This window comes from Labrus bergylta, chromosome 7 (assembly GCF_963930695.1).
Source record: "Labrus bergylta chromosome 7, fLabBer1.1, whole genome shotgun sequence".
NCBI classification, from domain to species: Eukaryota; Metazoa; Chordata; class Actinopteri; order Labriformes; family Labridae; genus Labrus; species Labrus bergylta.
This window is the reverse complement of record NC_089201.1, coordinates 26,153,199-26,173,716: the sequence shown is the minus strand read 5'-3', so window position 1 is coordinate 26,173,716 and position 20,518 is coordinate 26,153,199. Positions and strand designations below refer to the sequence as shown.

Genomic DNA, 20,518 nt, shown 5'->3' with positions numbered 1-20,518 from the left:
ACTGAGAATATGTTGGAAGTAATGAATAATATTTGCTAATGGAACGATGAGAATAGTGTGGCTTCACAATTCATTTTTACTCTTAAAATCATGAGCTGAGGTGGCTTATGAAACGAACAAGTGGCAAGTTCACTGAATAAAGGGCCCAGCATTTTTTAGTTCATTGTAATATTATTTTTCTTCACAGTTTACATTCATGATATTTGCAGAAAGAAAAACAGTAAGACGTGAAAAAAAAGATACACCAAGACATCTGAAACTTTCATGCAACAGAGTTAATATCATTAAAGCCACAATTGTCATTTTTAAACCACATAAAAGTTTAATATATCTACTAATTGATTTTTTTTAGTGTGACCTTTTGACAGTGGAAGCTCATGATGGTCAATGGAATGTGCCTTCAATGTTTAAATAACTGTGTAAAAAACATCTGACAAGAGGCTTTATTCAGCCAATAAATAGACGATATCCAACACAGATCACAAATCTTACGAATGATTCATATTCACATCTACAGTAACTTTAGGTCGACATGTTGAAGACAGTGCTTTGGAGTGTGCAGAGAGAAAACTTAACATTCAGGAACTCCAATTCCTGAGTCTTCTTTAAATACATATTTTGGTGTAAAATGTGCAGATACAATATATCATGATGAAGTGAAGAGAGCTAGATCCTAAGGACCGCTTCACACTGGCTGTGTGTTGATTGCATGAGGCTCCAGTGTGTGCAGGATTCAGACGGGCCATGTGTTGGCTGCATGTCCCTGCTCTCACCCGTCTCCCTTCACAGGTTTTATATGTGTTTGTATATTCATTGGCCTCATAAATGTTATTAAGATTTGTACATTTGTTTTCAAGCCAGTCACATTCTCTTCTGATGTAGATCTACATGTTGCTCATACAGAGGCAATATAGCGCTCTACATCTATAATTTCATTAGATATTTGAAGAGTACTGTGCACTGCTTGTGGTAAAATAGGCAAGCCTTCTATTCTCTAGTTTTTGGGCATATTATACACGCCATAATAAAAACGCAGCTGTCAAGCAGCCAACACACAGCCAGTCTGACACCTGGGAAACCTTTTTAGTCCATATCCCGCACTCTTTGACATATTTCCGCTGTAAATTCTGAACACTTTGAGTTTCCTCCCAGATCTTTCGTGAGAACCTTGAAGACAAAACACAAACAAAAACTTTATGAATCAAAACAGGAAGATTTAATGAAAATAGTAGAGCACAAATTATTTAAACGGAGGTTACCTTTTTGTCTCGTATGGTGTCAAAGCAGCCAGTTTCAATCTTCTTGGCATGGCCATGCAAGCCCATGTGCCGAAGCATCATGACGGCACTGAGCAGCAAGGCGGTGGGGTTGGCCATGTCTTTACCTGCTATATCTGGAGCAGTTCCATGAACCTGACAGAGGATTTAAACGACAATCATTCATCATAGTTGAAAATACTGCTGTGAAAAACAAACAAACGACTGAAAAGATATGAAAAACAAACAAATAAAACTGCAATGTGTCTTCACAAAATCATCTGAGCCTGTTATGAAAAACGAGTCTTAAGAATGGAAATAGAACATACCGACTCAAATATGGCAACACCATTGGCACCAATGTTTCCACTAGGTGTCACTCCAAGACCTCCAATTAGTCCAGCACAAAGATCACTGCAAAGGTAATTAGGTATTTAGATTTATTTCAGTGCATACATAAATGCCAGGCTTATTAATTCTGAACTGATGCAGACCAAACCTGTGTTCTTTTACCTTTTTTAATCTGAAGGATGTATTCAAATTTGTTATACACCTTTCCTTTCACTTGAGTTAAACTTTTATAATTTAGTTTACCACAGTTAAACTAAAAAAAAAAAAAAACACACATTTCTACGTTTACATTAACCACTCATTTGATTATAGTTGTGTTTTTTAGGGTCTGGTAAGTTACGCAAGAGTTCCTGTTACTTATGTTACCAGCACTTGGCTGGTGCTAATTTTGTGCTCTGAAGACAAAACCAGATTATGTATGCTTTTACATGTGCATATATGCAAGATTTCTGTTTGCTGCAATATGAAAAAAGGCCATCTATTTTACCTCAAAATGTCTCCGTACAGATTTGGCATCACTAACACATCAAACTGTGTGGGATCCTGTACCATCTGTAAAAACATGTATTAATAATGCCTTTATTATTTAAGGAACATTTTTAAACTTTTAACTATTTATCCATCCACTATGAAACTATGAAAATCAATAACAAGAGATATCAGGACTTACATTAAGACACACAGTATCCAAGTACATCTCTGTGAATTTCACTTCTTTGTGCTTTTCAGCAGCCTCTCTGCATTTTCGTAGGAAGAGCCCATCTGACATGCGCCTATTGACAAATGGGTTAAAATAATCATTTCGGGAAATAGCTTTGAATGAAAAAATACTCCATTGAATTTGAATGGAATATAACGTACATGATATTGGCCTTGTGAACAGCAGTAACACTGGCTCTTTGATTATTTCTTGCATATTCAAAAGCATATTCTGCGATGCGTTCGCTGGCTTGCTCTGTGATAAGCTTAATACTCTGAACTACTCCATCGACAATCTGAAAAATACACAAATTCAAAACAAGATTTGGGTCAAATCTGTAAACTTCAAATAGTGTGAATGATTTCAGAAAAATATTTTTAAACAAATGTTATGCTGATTCCCTTACCACATGTTCAATCCCACTATATTCTCCCTCAGTGTTCTCCCTGATGGTAACCAAGTTCACATCAGTGTAAGGGGTCTGGTAACCCTCGATAGACACACAGGGGCGCACATTGGCATAGAGGTCAAAGGTTTTTCTCAGCAGCAGGTTCATAGAGGGATGACCAGCTGCTATTGGGGTCTTTAAAGGTCCTATAGATAGATCAAGTGATTTACTAGTTAAAGTGCCAACACAGATAGAAAACACCTCTTTGGAGGGTAAGATCTAAACCAGATGTATTAACCAAATGTATTAATAACAAACTTACCAAAATCTCTTTCTGACATAAGGGTTAACATTTGTATTGAGCTTAACTTTAGCAAGTGCTATTTACAAAAATAAATCTTTACTATGTTTTGCTGCTGAAATTAATCGTTGTAGAGCTACTGGGATGGAGAGATTAGTCACTCGTGTAGAAAAAAGATCTACCGGTATATCATCACAACCAGCATTTAAATGTCAACAGTTGATCCCATTTTTATGATAGGTAATAGAGCGATTATTAAGCATGCTACCTTTGAGGCCAATTTTGTTCCTGTCCATTGATTCTTTGGCATCAGGAGGGATCATCCACTTTCCACCAGGTCCTTGGATGGCTGTAACATTTCTTTCCTCCCACTGAATGGGGGCCTATCGATCAAGTATATGAATAATAATCAATACAAATGAAGAGCAGTCTACTCCATTGCTACTTTGTGAATCATTTTCTAGGTTATGTTCCTTATGTACATTTGTACAATGATATTATTCCTTCAGAACTTACATTGGCTGCTTCAAATATCTTCATGACAGCAGAGGAGATCTCAGGACCAATTCCATCACCAGGGATTAATGTTACAGTTTTAATCTAAGAGGACGAATAAAGACACATGACATTCAGTCATACAGTAATAATTACGTACTTCAGAATAATCACAATTTAATACCAGGATTAAGAGACACCGCAAATTGTTAGGAATACTTTACTGCACCTCTGAGGGACAGTTACATACCCCGCTGGTGAACGTCCTGGGTTGTGGAGTCTCTTTCTTCAAAGCTCCAACCGCCCATGACACCTGACAATCAAAGTGAGGGATCAGGTTTTTCCTCAAAATAAGCTTTATTACCTCACAGGGCTGTTATGTGGTAAAACCCAGAGGATGGGAACATTTTTTAACACAGAGACAGGATGTTATGTCGATTTAAGGTGCTTTAAGGAGGGAACATAGCAGGAGCAGAATAGCCAAATAAATGTGTGCTGTTTACCATCAAGCATGCTAAATCAAGAGTGCTGTTCACTTTTAATGTAACAATAAAGTAAACACTTTTTTCTACCGCTGTTATACAAGAGTCACAAGTAACAACAGTTATCTAAATCTAATCTAAACAAAAAAACAGCTTCAAGCATTGATAGATAGACAGATAGATAGATAGATGGATAGACAGACAGACAGATAGATAGATAGATAGATAGATAGATAGATAGATAGATGAAGCTATCTGTAACAGACATTCTGAATTTAAGACTATAGTTAAAAAGTGGAATTACCAGTCCTTGTTAAATAGCCTGCTAGCCATACTATATAAGCAGCTGATTATTGTCTTGTTTAGAATGAATGATTATCTCCAATTTAAAAGGCCTGGACTGATCATAAAAATCCTAACCCCAAAAGATGATAGTGTGTGATGATAGTAGTTTATGTATGGGGATGAAGGGTTAATAACTTCTGCCACAAAGGAAAGTGTTTTTAATTTTATACAGTTAAAACATGAAAAGACGTCACACTTAGCTGTACAGGAAAAAAAAAGGTTTAGTAAATTGTTTCTCAGTTTAAGAGCAGCCAGGTAGGCTATCGCAGAAGCGCAAAAGCAAAGGTGCTCTGAACTTAGAAATATGCAAAGCAAAATGTCCATTTCAGATTTGATTCACTTTTCAACAAAAGGGAGTCTGCTAGTTCGCTCTTTCTGACGCAGCGAGGAAACTCAGTGCTCAACTTACTTCCTGTGCCTTGATTTTATCCTCGCGATGGAGCGTTACGCCCCACTTTCTTAGGAGATTAAGAATCTGAAAATGAGGGACATTTCATAGATACAGTATTTGGTACTCCTCAAAAAAAAGTTAGGAAACACTATTTTGGTCAATTACTTCGCCCCTTCAATACCGTAATACTTATTGTTGTTGTTTATCGTTGGGAGGCCTGATTAGTCACCATTACAACGAGATGTATAACTTGTAAGGATCGTGCGTCTGTGGAATAAACAACACAGCTAAACATGTAGGTAGCGCCCCCAAAAAATGTGCCAAAATCCTCTGCAATATTCTTCTTTTGGTGTTTAGTCCTGTTTTGAGTTGCTTGCTGGAATGGATGATTGCACTCTCCCATAATAATAAGGAAAAAAACAACACAAATAGGCCATTTTTACACTCTATTCATTTTACACTGTCAGGGACATCAGTAGCTGGTGGAAGATCCATACAACCAGCGTGTTTGTGTTGTTCACTCTAGCACATACAGCACGCCCAAGCTGATCCCACAAGTGTTCAACTGGGTTGAGGTCTGGACTCACAGCACGCCATTCCATCCTCTCCACTCCCAAATTCTGGAGGTACTCTGTGAAGGATCCTGGCTCTGTGGGGGAGAGCGTTGTCATCCTGGAGTTTGGAGTTAGGTCCCATATTCTGGAGATATGGGACTGCCACTGGCTCCAGAATCTCATTTCGATATCTCACTGCATTGAGCTTGCCTTTAATGATGACAAGTTCTGTTTTGCCTGTGAGAGAGATACCGCCCCACACCACCACACCGCCCCCATTGAGAGATGTCACGCGATCTGTGCAGCAACCTGCATAGCGTTCTCCACGCCGTCTCTATACTTTGATCCTGCCATCCAGCTTCCGCAGACAGAACCTTGCTTCTTCACTGAACATGACGTTGCCCCCACATTCTTGGATTCCACCGTCGGTGCTGAAGACGCCAGCGCAAACGGGCCTGACGGTGAAGGGCAGTCATTAAAGGCTCACTGGCAGCCTTATTAGTTCGAAGACTTGCAATGTGTAGTCTGTTCCTCACTCTCTGATCTGAGATCTGTCTGTGGCGCCGTTGTGCAAATCTTGCCTGTAAATCTCTGGGAGAAAGCCTACGTTTTGTCAGTGAAGCAAGGGGTTATGAACCGGTCTTCTTGGGGTTTTGTCTTCCTGGGACGCCCACTCCACAGTCTGTCTTTGATATCACCAGTCTCACGGAACTAAGTTTGGAAATGGTACCAGGGCTGACACCAAATCCAGGTAAGTTTGAGTGACTTTTTGAAAGCAACCCATAAATAATAATATTCCTAAGCGAACCTAAAACAATTCTTTACTGTTTGTCAGTTTGCAGGAACTCGTCATATAGAAACATAGTTCTGGAGATGTTCCCCAACATCAAGGTGCTGGACGGTAAGATATAAGTGGATATTTTCAGTCTATTGGATGATAGTAAAGCTAATATTAATTTCAAGCTGCATGCTTCAGTGTTAAACTCAATTAATTTCTCAGATCTGACTTTATTTTCTACTGCAGTATTTTTTTAAACATGCCCTAATATTAGGTCTAAGAGTGAACTGCTCATGATTTTTAAGCTGACCTGCATGTGCACAGAGACTTCACATGCAGCACACAGCAGTATGCAGGACCCATACACACAAGTGTTATGAATTAACACTACACAAATAAAGATTGATTGATTTAAGTGCTGTCAATCAGGTTGCCAGTCATGCACCTATGACTGGCACACACCTGGAAACACTTAAAAGCAAAACAGGCGTGAATACCAACAGAAGAATTATTGCATTGATTTTGGCACATTGTTTTGGGGGTGTTACCTCCCTGTGTTGCTCATTCCACTAAAGCACGACCCTTACAAGTTAAACCTCACTGTAATGGTGACTAATCAGGCTTTCCAACATATACAACACCAATTAGTATTATTAAAGGGGGCGAAATATTTGACCGAAATTACGTTTGCAAACTTTTTCTTGAGGAGTTTAGCTTCATCACAAATGATTGAACATGTGCACAGACCTAAAACTCGCTTCTTGGACACCATACAGTTAGTCTTTATAGTTCAGTTAGGTTGCCATAGTAACTACAAGCTACTAGCCTGTGCATTAGCTAGGTTAGCCAGGGCAGGAGCTGTTCCTAGTTTACAGGCAGTATTTGAATGTGTAAACTAAAGGCAAATTAAAAATTAAAAAAATGGTCACACGAAACATTGTGCAATCTCTTTGTTGCAACAGGGATGAAATATAAAAGTATTTTTCTATACGTACCGCTGACCTCCACGCCTTCCCTGCCATCCTTTGCTAGACAAGGTCGATGCGGCAGAAGCAGCAGCAGCAGCCGTAAAGCTCACGACACCGCAACACGAACCGGATTTCCGGTCTGAACACTTTTCGGAATTAAAACGTTATTTAAAAATGCCACATATAATATGACACCTTATCACAGTAAAAGAAATGTTTATTTAGTTTGAATACCGTGCATGCATATGCTGCTGTTTCCATAATTCAAATCATGTTTGAAGGGGATTCAGCTGGACTATCATAGCTCTGCATGTATTACAGACAGTAAAACATAAATAAATACATAAAATAAAATAAAAAACCTCTCTGATAATAAACTCTTATCAGTGACTATAAACATACTATCGATATTTCGTGTGGAATAATGATGACCTGAGAAATTTACTACACCAAGATACCAGCAGATGGCGCCAGTGGACTGCTACTGAGATTCGTCCAATGTCAACATATGTGACTATTATAACCTTTTTTTTTCCTCTGTATGAGCATATACTGAAAAAAATGCATGTATGACTGGTCCAAAAGAAGACTGTAGATATGATTATACACATAATAAACTTTATGATATAAAACAAGTAGAAACAGCTAAAACAATCACTTGATTGCATTTTGCAAAAGTTCAACTTACAAAGAAAGCATACAGCATGGGGCACATTAACTCCCCAAATTATCTAACAATGCAAAATGGAAAAAAGCTCTTAATTACTTAAAACTTATAGAAATTCTTTAGCAGCATAGCTCTGAGCATAAATGCAGGCTACAACATGGTACAAAATGCACACTGTGCAAGTAAAGACATCTTTCAACCAAACTGAAGGGTGTCAGAATGGAGAACGGTTTTCAAACCACTTACATACTGTATATCGTCATCCAATGCATAGGATGTAACAGAAATTCAACAAATGCCTCACACTGCAGCACATGTATCTGGCAATTATACTTGTCAAGCATTTGGATATAGCTTAGCAATTTGAAAACACCTACAGTACATTAGGCATGGGTCTTCATACAACAAAAAGATGCTAAATGTTGCACAAATGTGTCCAAAATATTCCCACTTATATGGCGTATTGTTTGGGCTGCTTCTTCAGACTCATGGATCTTTCAGTTTGTGAAATAACATGTGTGGCTCTGTTGTTGAGGAGTCTGCATTCATGAAGAACTTCTGTAGAAACAGAAATGTACACAACAGAGTTGAGTCTACAGCTGGAAGTTCACATGCACCATCTCTCCCCCCCCCCCCCCCCCCCCAAACAATATGAGGTCTTACCATTAAACTGTTTGTAGGCTTCATCAATTATGGCATTGTTTGACCGCTTTATGTCCCAGTAACTGTCTTCCACCCACGGTTTGCAATCAGAATGTTCAACGAGTTGTCCGTTTTTGTATAATCCAGCTAAACATTCACAGGAAGACAGACAAACAGACAGATTGTGAGTACACTTCACTTAACTTGTAAAGGAAATTGTATTCCTTGGACATTACAGTTGAAGATCTTGGCATGTGTAAGATAAAAATTACATTTAAATGACCCAGTAACACACTAGTAAGGAAACGTACCTCTGATGGTCTCATCAATGTCTTTGCATAGTTGGTACAAGTCACTCCCACGTCCGACAACTCTTTCACCTACAATTTTAACAAATGTTTAAAAGAGAGACTGCACACTTCAGGAGTACCTTTAACAAAGCACCTTCTTTCACACCGCCTGTCCAAGTCAAAGACAGAATGGGTTGGGTAACATCCCTGTGCTGCAAATCTGGCAACAGGGGTTATAACAGAGCAAAATCTGTGTCTGTGTAAATGGGGTTGCCTGCAGGACACGACAGGGCTGTGTGTTGATGCAGACACAATGTTTACATTTCACGCTTCTTTTGCAATGGTGTCCAAAATTGCCCACTGGGGAAAAGATATGCCAGTGTTGTTTGTTTCAGTTTAAAAGGGCAAATGTCCTGTCATGGTGAGGCTTTAACTTAGGCAGAATTGTAGGATCTCTACATAAGAAAGGCAAAAGACAAAAGCAGGTAAGTGTCCAAAGTCATCTTTTCTCGTTTTCAACGATTTGTTCATTTTTTTTTAGTTCTGATTTGATTTACTTTAATGTGCAGTCTTTCACTGCATCTTAACATATAATTAAAACCTCAGCTGACATCTTGTTTAGTCTCATACTGCTGTGTGCTGCATGTGAAGTCTATGTGCACATGCAGGTCATTTTAAAAACCATGAGCAGTTCATCCTTAAACCTAACATTAGGACATGTTTAAAAAAATACTGCAGTAGAAAATAAAGTCAGATCTGAGAAATAAATTGAGTTTAACACTGAAGCATGCAGCTTGAAATTAATATTAACTTTACTATCATCCAATAGACTAAAAAATATCCACTTATATCTTACCGTCCAGCACCTTGATGTTGGGGAACATCTCCAGAACTATGTTTCTATATGACGAGTTCCTGCAAACTGACAAACAGTAAAGAATTGTTTTAGGTTCGCTTAGGAATATTATTATTTGTGGGTTGCTTTCAAAGAGTCACTCAAACTCACCTGGATTAGAGTAATTGTAAGTGTTGTCTTTAAAACGTATATTTTCTAGTTTCCTCAAAGACTGAAGGCAGTGAAGGTTTTCGATGCTGTTGAAAAACACAAACCGGTTAAACATGATCATTTTCACATTGAATGTAGGATATTGCTCTTCAATCAAAGCTACTAGTAGAACAAACATCCATTTAAAAAAAGATTAAAAAGGAATACCTTGAGATGATATTACCAGCCACATTTAAGTTCTGTAAACTCTCACAACTGCGCAGGGGCTCTAAATAACAAAAGTGAAAACACAATAACAGTGAGATCAACTATAGTATTTCTACTCATGATGAAGAAAATAGTGGGTAAAAGTGAGTATTTTACTCCTGGAATCTTACCTAAATTGGAAATCCTGTTGGCGGACAAATTGAGCACAAAGAGAAGCCGAAGAGATGCTAGAGGAGCTAAATTTGAAACGTTATTTCCAGAGAGGTCCAGTCTCTCTAAATTCATACACTCCCCGATGCATCCAAGGTCATGTATTCCTGTGAGAAAAACACATAACCTTCAGGATGATAACGCACTTATAAGGCTAGTTTGAATAGTAAGACATTAATCACATCTTACCAAGACCTCTCAATTTAAGAAACAGTATCGACTCCAAATCAAACTCTCCTGTACGCGACTTGAGCAGCACAGCGGTGATCTTCTCTACGTCTGCATCTGAAAGAATTAAGAGAAACAACACTGCAGTATAACAAAGCACTTTGCTGCTCCTTAACCAGGCAACACAGTCACAGACTCCTTTATTTGTGAGTCAGCGCTGCAAAAAAAAAAAAAAAAGCCAAAACGCTGGAAGCATTGTGTCTCTTCTGGTTACGGCGGAGCAATCAAATTACCAACGCAATCATCTGCAAATAGTAAATCCCAATTCAAACGGACCGTGAATTTTGAATATATGTGGCAGCAGCACACTGAGCTTTTCGTCTGCCATCTCCAGAGGACAAGGGGGGGGGTCACACACATGGGATGATGTGCAAGCCAGTGTGTTGTTTATGACGGTGTAAGCCATCCAAGCTGCACGCATGAATAACAACTGATGAAGTTATATTTGGTTTTATTTCCCAAGGCAGGATCAGTACAGAACTCAAGACTGCTCCACATGCACACTCTTTTCATGAGCCTGCACAAGTGAAACACTGATTCCCTGGGGACAACAGCGTCACTGAAAGAGAAGACTCATCAGGTTAACTAGAAATAATGATGCTGGGGGTCTGCTTTTGCCTTTTTTTTATTTTATCCTAGAATATTATAAAACAAGTTATATTTATTTACTTTCAATGTAAGCTGTGCAAGGGGGTGGAAGACAGGGTAGCACTACACCACTTTAACATGGGGGAAATGGTCAGAGGAGGACAAAAAGGGGCCACCACACGTCTTGCATTTGTTTACTTAAATAAAAAAATTAAAAAAAAAAAAAAGGTGATGGGTGTTTGGCTTAGCTTCACAGCTAGCCACCGGGTAGCTAATGTATGCTGCAACCTGCAAGTCGTGATGCAGCGGGCGGAGGAATGACTCAGTCGAATGAAAAAAAAGTGGGTTGGGTAATTCAATGAAATGGTAATTATTCGGTTTTTTTTTTCTTCCTCTGATGATGGCATAACGTAAAATGTTGTGCAACGAGGGATGCGTTGTTAGCTGCAGCTTAGCTTAAGCCGCGGCTATCTACCTAGCACAAGCATTTAGCAACAAGCTATCCGGGTACAACTTACCTTGCTCTTTATCTCGCTTAGAATCCATCGTGAGCAACTTTTTTTTGTTTGCTACTTGCAAAGCAGCACTAAAAAATAACAGCGAGGGTTTTTAACGTAGCGGTGGGAAAGACAAGAAGGTGGTTGTTTTATGGGAGTGTGAAATTGGCATCTGTCCTGGGGTGCAGTCAGGACAGCAGCTCACTGTACTGCTGCGCTGCAGAAACATGCAGGTGGAATGAGACGGACCTCTCGGTGTCTCTGCAGTCCAGCAACAGACAGGGAGGGAAACTGCAACCTGCAGGGGGATGAAGACCCGGGGGGGGAGACCTCCAGTGTTTGTCATAATGTCTCCTTCCGTGCAACAGGTTCAATTAAAAGTTGCGTTCGTGTTGCAAAACTAAACAACAAAAAAAATCATGATTGAAAGACTTCAATTAAGTATTCAATTAAATTAAATGCATGCAAAGTCTTACTCAAACCAGGGGTGAAATAATGCACGAAATATGCCACTGAGATACATCTTGAAGTAGTGAGTTTGGGATGGAAAAGAAACATGTTCCATTATTCAGCATGCACCTTATTAACTTATCATTTAGTATCTAGTATTTACCCTACTTGTACATAGCTCTGTATATATTTATATGCATTTCTCGTTTACTGCACAGTTCTGTTTACATCTGTCAGTCCGATCACTGTCCACTTCTATCTACTCTTTTTATATTTTGTATTTTTTAAGCTTTTAAGTTGTATTTAAATTGACACTTTATATTTTAGGTTAAAATGTTTTGTACTTGCACTGTTGTTAATGTACTGCTGTGTTTTTTGCTCATTTGAATTTGAATTGAGAGAATTGGGTTGAAGTACAAGAATCAGAAATATAGTCTACTTTTTGATTCTTAAAACATACCCAGTTTATTTAGAACAATGCTATGGTGAATGCCCTGATGTATTTTATTAATGCAATGCCGCTTTAATCAACCTTATTGCTGATAAGTATAACAAAAATATCAAGAATTACATTATTCGACACAAAGTATAACCAAGCTTTATCTTGAGCAGTTGAATTGTTCAATTATTCAGTTGCTGCGTTATTTATTGTTCTTGTTGTTATCATTAAAAAAAAAGACTGTAATATCAGCAGGGTTTGAAGAGCAGTTAACCTGTAACATTAAATGGCCCAACAATCTAGTTCATCTTCATTAGCAGCATGTTGTAGCTCACAGTGATCGATTTATTTATTTGTTTAGCAGAGGTCCTATTGGTTTGAACAGTATCTGGGTGCCTCAGCAGAAGCAGATCAGTTTGCAGTTCTTGGTCTCCACAGACAACCTCCTCTGGCTCCGACACAACAGAACGCTGGTCTTCTACTTTTCTTTTTTTTGTTGTCTTTTCATGCATCCTCGATTCTTTAAACCCTCATGGAGGACCTCTCTTCTAAGGACTACAACGACCTAGAGTTTGCAGCCTCCTGTTCGGGGACTTTTGTCTCCGCGGAAGTACTAAATGCCTTTCATTGAGAAAAGCCTCCGGACGTTCAGTAGGCAATTGTGAATGGGCACGAACGACCAATGGTTTGATTAAGATGGGAAATAAACAGACTATATTTACCGACGAGCAACTTGATGCCTACCAGGTAAGGCTGCACGTGTTACCATGCAGCATGTTAGATGTAAGAACATCTCCAGAAGCAGGGACAACAAGATTAAAATACTTCCTTTGATTGAAAAGGGGATCTTTATAAAAAAATAAGGTTCAGTTTAAAGTGGAGTCAAAGAGTACAGTAATGGTCTCACTTATAGGCTTTTTTTAAAAGACTGAAGTGCTTGAATATTTCTAACTTTCAGTACTGTTCCATGTTTATCATCACACATTACTAGTTCACTATTTTTCTAATATGGGCATATCATTCCTGACATTTAAAGCCCTGTATCTTGAATTGAATAGGTAAAGCAAAACAAGCTGATTATGTTGTTGAAAAGCAAAAAATATACATTTTCAAAATTGATCACAGAGCACAATGGTTAATTGGCATTTATCAATTTCCTTCTAAAAAAAAACTCAGTTCTGACTCTGCTGTTTATGAGCATATCTGACCTGTGGTTCCCTGTAGCCATAATCCAGGTTTTTCCTGCAAAGAAATGTGTCTTCCATTGCTCAGGTTTAACATGTGATTCATTGTGGACTTAATAATTGATGCCAAGCTGGTGCGCTATTCTGTGAAACCCTACTCTCAGGAGACTGCTTAGTTCTCAAGAGCCTCTCTGGTTACTCATGCTACTCCTTCAAAGCTCTCCTAGGAGTACTGTTGCTTTCTGTTTGCCTTACTAACTATCCTCCCTCATCAGTACCAATACAGCTTATTTCTTTTCCTTTTTAGGATCAAATTTTGAACATTTAACACTTACTGACTGATCCTGAGTGTTTTATGTTTCACTTTACACATACACTCACACACACATTCATTGACCCACATATCTTTCTCTGGCACTGTTTTGACCTGAGAGGATGAATCGAATTGGGTTTCCCCGAGAAAGCATGATTTTTTTTTTGTTAATCACATTTTCCCCAGAGCTCAGCTGGCTGCGCTCTGCCTCTCACACTCACCAGCACAACTCACACTGAATACAATACAAGGGACATTTTAAATTGAGGCACCTGCAGTAAGGCTGTTGGATAATGTGCGTGCCAGTACTTGCATGTCAGACACCAGCAGATCGTGTTCCTCTGCCTTGTCGTCACTATTGCAAAGTGGCAGGTGACAGCACTCCCACACATCATCGTGTAAGGGACACTAGACACCTTGACACACGTTCACAGTCTATAAAATTGCTCACATGACCTCACAGGAACCGTAATGTAATCATATATGATTCACAGATGAGTCATTTACTGTAGATTGTATGACAGTCTTTTATAAACTATGCAAATCCTAATCCTAATTAAACCTGACAAAACTACACAACTTGAGTCCTTTATTCAATTTGACTATTAGTTATTTTTTGTTCTAACATGTCATTTTTTACCTCATTTCAGGACTGTACATTTTTCACCCGCAAAGAAATTCTGCGGTAAGACTTTAACCATCTCTTAACTCTGATGCATTAATAAGAGCTTTACTGTTTATTATCCTGAAACCACTTGCTGTAACCATGAGAGCATTGTCATAATGCTACATAAATGTGCTAAAGCTGTCTTTTACATTGCATTGTCTTCTCTTAGTAACCTTGATTTGCATTTTTCCTTCAAGAAGACAGTGATTTTGCCTCAGTTAAAGTAAGAGAATTGTTTCGTAAAGCAGACAGGTTGCAGAGCTACAGCCAATCCAGACCCACTTCATTACATCTACAGTATGAATGGCACATATGAGCATTTATTGCTCATGAAGAGCAAGTTTATGTGTGAAATTATGCACATTTGCATGCACAAGTGAAGATCTAGAAGGTTCTGAACTGTATGTTATCTAAACCTTTGAAAGTTACGTTGACCTTTTTGAGTCTGGTGTTGTTTTCTGCCTCAACCAACACAGTATCACATTCCTCCCCGCTTCAGCATGTGCACCCCTAACAGTTAAGAGAAAAAAAAAAAAAATCTCTTGATGGTGGGGCAAAGTATCGTGACTCAGTGGGTGGCTTCGTTTCTCTCTTCCTGTCACTCACCCCCTCGTTAGCAGGAATCAGTTAGACAAATCTCAAGCTTTTTCATTAATAATGACACACATGGTTTCAGTGTCTTTTATCAGGGGCTCTGGATGTTTGAAGTTATACTCAAATGAAATGCTAACTCACAAAGGTTGTAGTGGAACAATAGATGAAGACATGAGCCCTGTATGTTCGGTTGAATAGTTTATTTGCTTGTAGTCGGACATGATAGGCTGTCACTGTTTGCTTAAATTGCACAAATTATGAAGAATTAAAGTTGAACTTTTTCAGTTTATATTTCTAAATCAGAGGGGATGAAGTCATGTTGAGGGTGTAACTTTGTGCCCAAGGTGATTCACTGCATTTTCAGCAGGACTATTGCAAACTCTTGATTTTGAATTTTCTCCCTTTTCATTTTCTCTATGTTTATTCACCGTGAGCTTGAGACAGTTTTAAAGTGTCTTAAATACTTATTAGTTTTTCCCTCCCTTTTCACTGATTAACTCCTCCTGCGCATGTACATGTTCCTCCTCAGAGATACACTATTATCTTCAAGGACCTCATTAAACTTGAAACAAAACTGAGATACAGCAGAGGGCCTAATTGGGTCTTCTGCTTTAATACCCTCATAGAATCCTTCTTGTTTCTATCTCCAGCAGTTACATATACAGAACAGTTTCCAATAACAATCCAAGCAACACTACACTACAACAGGATCATGGTTTTGACAAGTTAACCCTGATGTTTTATCATCAACAGTAGATTTTATAATTTTTATATTTTTGAAACCTTAAATACAAAACCTTATTTTGAAAGTCCTGCCAAATAATCATGTAATTCACAGAGGCTGGGGTAGTTCAAACACTCTCAAGAGCCATTGTTTGTAAGATATGCAGGTTCACTGGTACCACATCATTTTGACAAGTTTATCTTTATTAATTGCAGTGAGTTTGTCCTCTACCAAGGTCCCTGCTGATAAAAGAGTACGTCTTGCCAGACAGGATTTGTCCTAGGACATTGTGAAAGAAGGGCTGAAGATAAGCACTGGCTTTCTCCACATAATTATCATTCATACAGCCTCCTCTGAGTTTGTTAAAATGTATAAATAATGAATGATCTCAAAAAAGAGGTGTTAAATAAAAGAGACAGACAGAAAGAAAGAAGGGGAAGATAAAGATTTCATGACATGAATGACAGTGTTTCAAAATGATTCGATTTCTTTGGTGCAGCAAACTGAGAATAACCGGCTTTTAAGAGTTAAGGAAATGAAAAGTTGTTTAAGTTTACCAGCCATTTCAAAGAATGTGACATTCTTCATTTCATAATTTTGTTCAAAATATTTGACCAATATGAGGTCATGTTTCTTGTTATGTTCATTCCATAGTTGTAACACTGTACTTGTTGTAGTCATTAATTAAAGACTTAATACATCATCTTATTACATCCGTTGCATTACAAAGTTTTTGGTATTTGTGTTAATAAATAGAGACGATGTTTATAATTTTTATGTTAATGTTAGATGACTCAGTATATAACAAATTTGTATTTTATTTAGGTTACATGGTCGATACCACGAGTTGGCTCCTCATCTTGTACCAATGGACTACACCAATGATCCTGACTGTAAGGTGCCTTTAGCCTTAATCGTCAACATGCCAGAATTAAAGGTAAAAATCCATCTTTACAACAGACACTTAGATATGTCCTATGTTAGAACTTTTAAACTATTCCCATATGTATCCGACTATTTCCACGTTTTATTTTCTTCTTGTGGTGTGTATCTTTTTCTTTGGGTGTTTTTGTATTGTGCTAATGCCACTCCAAAACAGCCATGGCCTTCACTGCTCATGTGCACCAACACCTAATCAATACAGACACTCTCTCAGAGGACAGAATTTAATTTTTAACCATTGTCAGCACGAATCTGATTGCATGACATCACATTTTGTGAGGGTATGAAAGTTAACGTGCCATTACATTCTCAACCTCTCTCCCCTGACTGACTCTTTCAATCCTATTTTTATGCAACCTGCCTTTGAAAAGATCGACAAAATTTTTAGAAGAGGCATATTGCGTGACATCCAGCTGCAATTACTTCCACTTTTCTCCTCCAGACAAAAGTACCACACAATTTTATATGGAGGCCTTATCCACTGAGGGTTTAGCACAGAGACCCATAATGCGTCCTTACCCTGGGCATAATTGGCTCTTGACTGTTAAACTGTCTCATGATTTCAAGGTCTATGAGGATGGCAGGAGGAAGATGAAGACTGTACCAATGAAAGGACTGATGAGGCCAAGACCATAAAGAATCAACCAATGTTCTCTACAGCTTCATAAATATATTTCCCAGTCAGTTTTAATGAGCTTTGTAGAGTAAACTGGACTAATTCAATTGGCTCTTTTTGCTGACCTTGTATTAAGCTTAAACATGCTAACCATCCTGTTTTGTAAAGCTTAGGAATAGAAGAACCAATATTTCAACTTTATTTTGATTGCCTACCTTAGACCTACTTTACTTTAGATTCATAACAAGATTTATTAACCCATCTAATTATATGGGATATAAAATCTCCAGATGGATCTTATGTTTAAGCAACAAAGGAGAAAATATTGGCTTCCCCATACCAGCAAAGACAGAGACTCAGCCTGTTTTCAGATGGAGCAAAGCCATAGATCAGCAGAAAAGCACCTCTGCAGCTTATTTATGAAGCAAGCAAAGTTTATTACCCAATTTACAGATACCAGTCAAAAAGTGCATCTCAGTTAACTAAAACAAGGCAAATAAAAATCAAAAAGTAATATGACAGGTACTGTAAGACTCCAGATAGATATACAAAAATTGAACACCAGATAAAATATTCAAAAATAAAAGAATGGATGAGATGTATCATTAAAGGTTTAGCTGGATGCCATCTGCATAGAAATTATTTGAATATTGCTAAATCTACCGTTAAACTGTCCAAGTGTTCGCAAGAACATGGTTAATAAAAGGGATCCTAAGACCAATCCCTGTGGAACACCATATGACAAAAGAACATTGTCAGACAAGTCCTCTACAAAAAGAGAAAAAGTCCTGTTTGTGAAATTGACAAAAGAGCATAAAGATAAGCTCATGAAAGCTTTATTTCTTTTGGGATATAATAAAATGTAATGGGGTATATAAATCAGATAAAGCTTTACATTATTGTGCTCTAACACTCGTGTGAAAATGTTGATTTTCTCCTTATCTGAAGGAAAACCCATTCCGCAACAGGATCGTAGAGTCTTTCTCAGAGGATGGGATGGGGAATCTCAGCTTTAATGAATTTGTTGACATGTTCTCAGTCCTCAGTGAAACTGCTCCAAGGGAACTCAAGGCCATTTATGCCTTCAAAATATATGGTAGTGACCAAAACATCTATAATCATTTTCCCAAATATCCCAGTCATTTATTCTATAAAGATGTATGATTGTTTGCTCCAATATCCTGTTTCAAATAGATTACAATGTGGATAACTACCTGTGTAAAGAGGACCTGGAAAAGACTCTGAATAAGCTGACAAAAGAGGAGTTGACTCCTGAGGAGGTGGTGCTGGTGTGCGAGAAAGCTATCGAGGAGGCAGATTTGGACGGAGACAACAAACTCTCCTATGCTGACTTTGAAAACATGATAACAAGGGCTCCTGACTTTTTAAGGTAATTGTTTAAAACATCAACCAATACATGCATGTCCTTTCATACTGTAGTACAATGCTCTGTGCATCCCTGGTTACTGAAAATGTTCATTACCCAGATGGCTGCTCATCATTTACATCATTTAACTGTCAGCCAGACACGATCACTCATGCTGAGCCAACACTATGCTCATTCATGCAAACCAATGGTATGCAAATTAATGGTATGCAAATGACATCACTGCTCTCTGCTTGATTCCTGCGTGGTTATATTCACATACGGGAACAGTAACTACTTACATTTGCTGGTCCCTGAAATTGTCTCATTTGTTTGTCCAGCACCTTCCATATACGGATCTGATGAAGAGATTCCATGGTTGACAGTTTGGTGAACCTCAGTACTCTACCTGCATCCTGTCCTCACCACAGCACAGTGCCTGCCCCCCTCTCATCGACAGGATATACATCAGTTAGACATCAAAATACTGGATACCGCTGAATCCACGGGGTGCTCACTTTCCTTTCTGTCTATGAAAGTGTTTTATCCTTTTACCAGCTATGAAAGGGCTTGACCTGAAATGGTCTCTTGTTGGGACAAAATGCTATTCCTTCCACAATTGAGGGATGAAAATGTGGGGACTTAGCCAGACTCTGCCACTTATGGAGCATATTCAAAAATGCATCAAATGCTTATCTACCTACAGTTACAGTATATTGCACATGGGAAACCCCCCCAGTCAAGTCTTCCTACAATGACCCACAAGAAACTAGGTATTTGCTAAGGACAAGCTGGAAGTGAATGAAAGCACGGTGTTGGCTTTAAGGGCTTACAGGTATTTAATATGAGCTAATTGTACATGCCGCGTATTGCTTACAGTTGTTGTGTATTTTGACTACAGAACTGGAGAATTATGACAATCACATTTTTCTGTTGTCCAGTTTAATAAGGGCTCGGTCAACTAAAGCTTTTATCTTCTGTCTCAGCCAGTATTGTGAGATTTTGAATCCAGCCATGTTTCTTTGGGATTAACATGTCACAATATTTTATGTGACTTCAGGTATTCATCGTCCTTTGAATAAATATTTTTTTTCTCTGTGTATTCTGCCTGAATTACTGATGTGAAAGCATTTGTGGTGTCAGTGCAAACAAAGCAGCGCTCACTGTAAGGTAACCAAAAACCAATAAGAAATTAGAAACATATATGAGTTTAGTTTAGTCCTTTATACAGATTTACTTTAACCCACCCAGATAGCAATGATCAGTGAGTGTACACAGTAAAGCTCAGGAAATGACTGTGCCTCTGCATTGCCCATCATATGAGCTGTAATAACTTGTTTAGCAGGATGTGATCATTAGCAGAGAGCTGCCTCAGCACTCGCAGGCATGATTACATCCTGCACACACAGTTAATCTCATCAAGAAAGAACTGGTGGTTGGTCATCTCTATCACGTTGGACTGAGATTAATGGGTGCTGCTTTCTAGGCTGTAGGGGACAGATTTGCATAGGGTCAGTGATCTGGTATGTTAGCAGTTCATTTTTCATTTTTCAAGCTCAGTTTGTACTAGTGAGTAATACAAACATAAAAGCAGAGCATTTTGTTATCAGTCTCTAAGGCGGAAAGCCACCCCCTGTGAATCATGTCCAAGATATTTTTAGGCCTTAGGTGGTGGGTGTGATGGCAACAAAATGAATGTGGTTTGGTTGATTGATGATTGAGTCTTACTTATTCATTTACAGATATTTGGACTGTAGCTGAAGGCTTAGCATAATAAATAACGCAGCGGAGATTAAACCATTCATAATAACTATAATGGGTATGCTGTAGGTTTCCTTCCCTTTAGCTACAGTATTGGTAACAAAAAATACAACAAGTT

General features: G+C 38.4%; 3 protein-coding genes across 6 annotated transcripts; 1 reads left to right on the top strand and 2 right to left on the bottom strand.

Moving 5' to 3' along the window:
- Positions 1 to 149: 149 nt before the first annotated feature.
- Positions 150 to 7,144, bottom strand: idh3a (isocitrate dehydrogenase (NAD(+)) 3 catalytic subunit alpha). Of its 2 annotated transcripts, XM_020631413.3 has the most exons (12): positions 7,037 to 7,125; positions 4,728 to 4,793; positions 3,742 to 3,804; positions 3,513 to 3,596; positions 3,265 to 3,379; positions 2,714 to 2,901; positions 2,469 to 2,602; positions 2,278 to 2,380; positions 2,095 to 2,159; positions 1,586 to 1,670; positions 1,260 to 1,412; positions 150 to 1,167 (listed from the first exon to the last, which is right to left on the bottom strand). In XM_020631413.3, exons 1-12 carry the CDS (start codon positions 7,061 to 7,063, stop codon positions 1,084 to 1,086), a joined length of 1,167 nt encoding a protein of 388 aa, XP_020487069.1. In that variant the 5' UTR covers positions 7,064 to 7,125; the 3' UTR covers positions 150 to 1,083. The 2 variants fall into 2 exon arrangements, with proteins under 2 accessions (XP_020487069.1, XP_020487070.1); XM_020631414.3 differs by lacking the exon at positions 4,728 to 4,793 and having other exon boundaries at positions 7,037 to 7,144.
- A 463-nt stretch (positions 7,145 to 7,607) lies between these two features.
- Positions 7,608 to 11,639, bottom strand: lrrc61 (leucine rich repeat containing 61). The gene is made up of 9 exons (XM_020631431.3): positions 11,366 to 11,639; positions 10,221 to 10,316; positions 9,992 to 10,138; positions 9,822 to 9,882; positions 9,615 to 9,700; positions 9,465 to 9,530; positions 8,630 to 8,698; positions 8,340 to 8,465; positions 7,608 to 8,234 (listed from the first exon to the last, which is right to left on the bottom strand). The coding sequence occupies exons 1-9, from the start codon at positions 11,391 to 11,393 to the stop codon at positions 8,128 to 8,130; spliced, it is 786 nt and encodes a 261-aa protein (XP_020487087.1). The 5' UTR covers positions 11,394 to 11,639; the 3' UTR covers positions 7,608 to 8,127.
- On the top strand, positions 10,769 to 19,739 carry cib2 (calcium and integrin binding family member 2). Of its 3 annotated transcripts, none has more exons than XM_065957201.1 (7): positions 10,769 to 11,213; positions 12,598 to 12,980; positions 14,381 to 14,415; positions 16,541 to 16,652; positions 18,222 to 18,369; positions 18,468 to 18,663; positions 18,981 to 19,739. In XM_065957201.1, the coding sequence occupies exons 2-7, from the start codon at positions 12,930 to 12,932 to the stop codon at positions 19,000 to 19,002; spliced, it is 564 nt and encodes a 187-aa protein (XP_065813273.1). In that variant the 5' UTR covers positions 10,769 to 11,213; positions 12,598 to 12,929; the 3' UTR covers positions 19,003 to 19,739. The 3 variants fall into 3 exon arrangements, with proteins under 3 accessions (XP_065813273.1, XP_065813274.1, XP_029132729.1); XM_065957202.1 differs by having other exon boundaries at positions 12,595 to 12,980; XM_029276896.2 differs by lacking the exon at positions 12,598 to 12,980 and having other exon boundaries at positions 10,770 to 11,213.
- Positions 19,740 to 20,518: the final 779 nt, after the last annotated feature.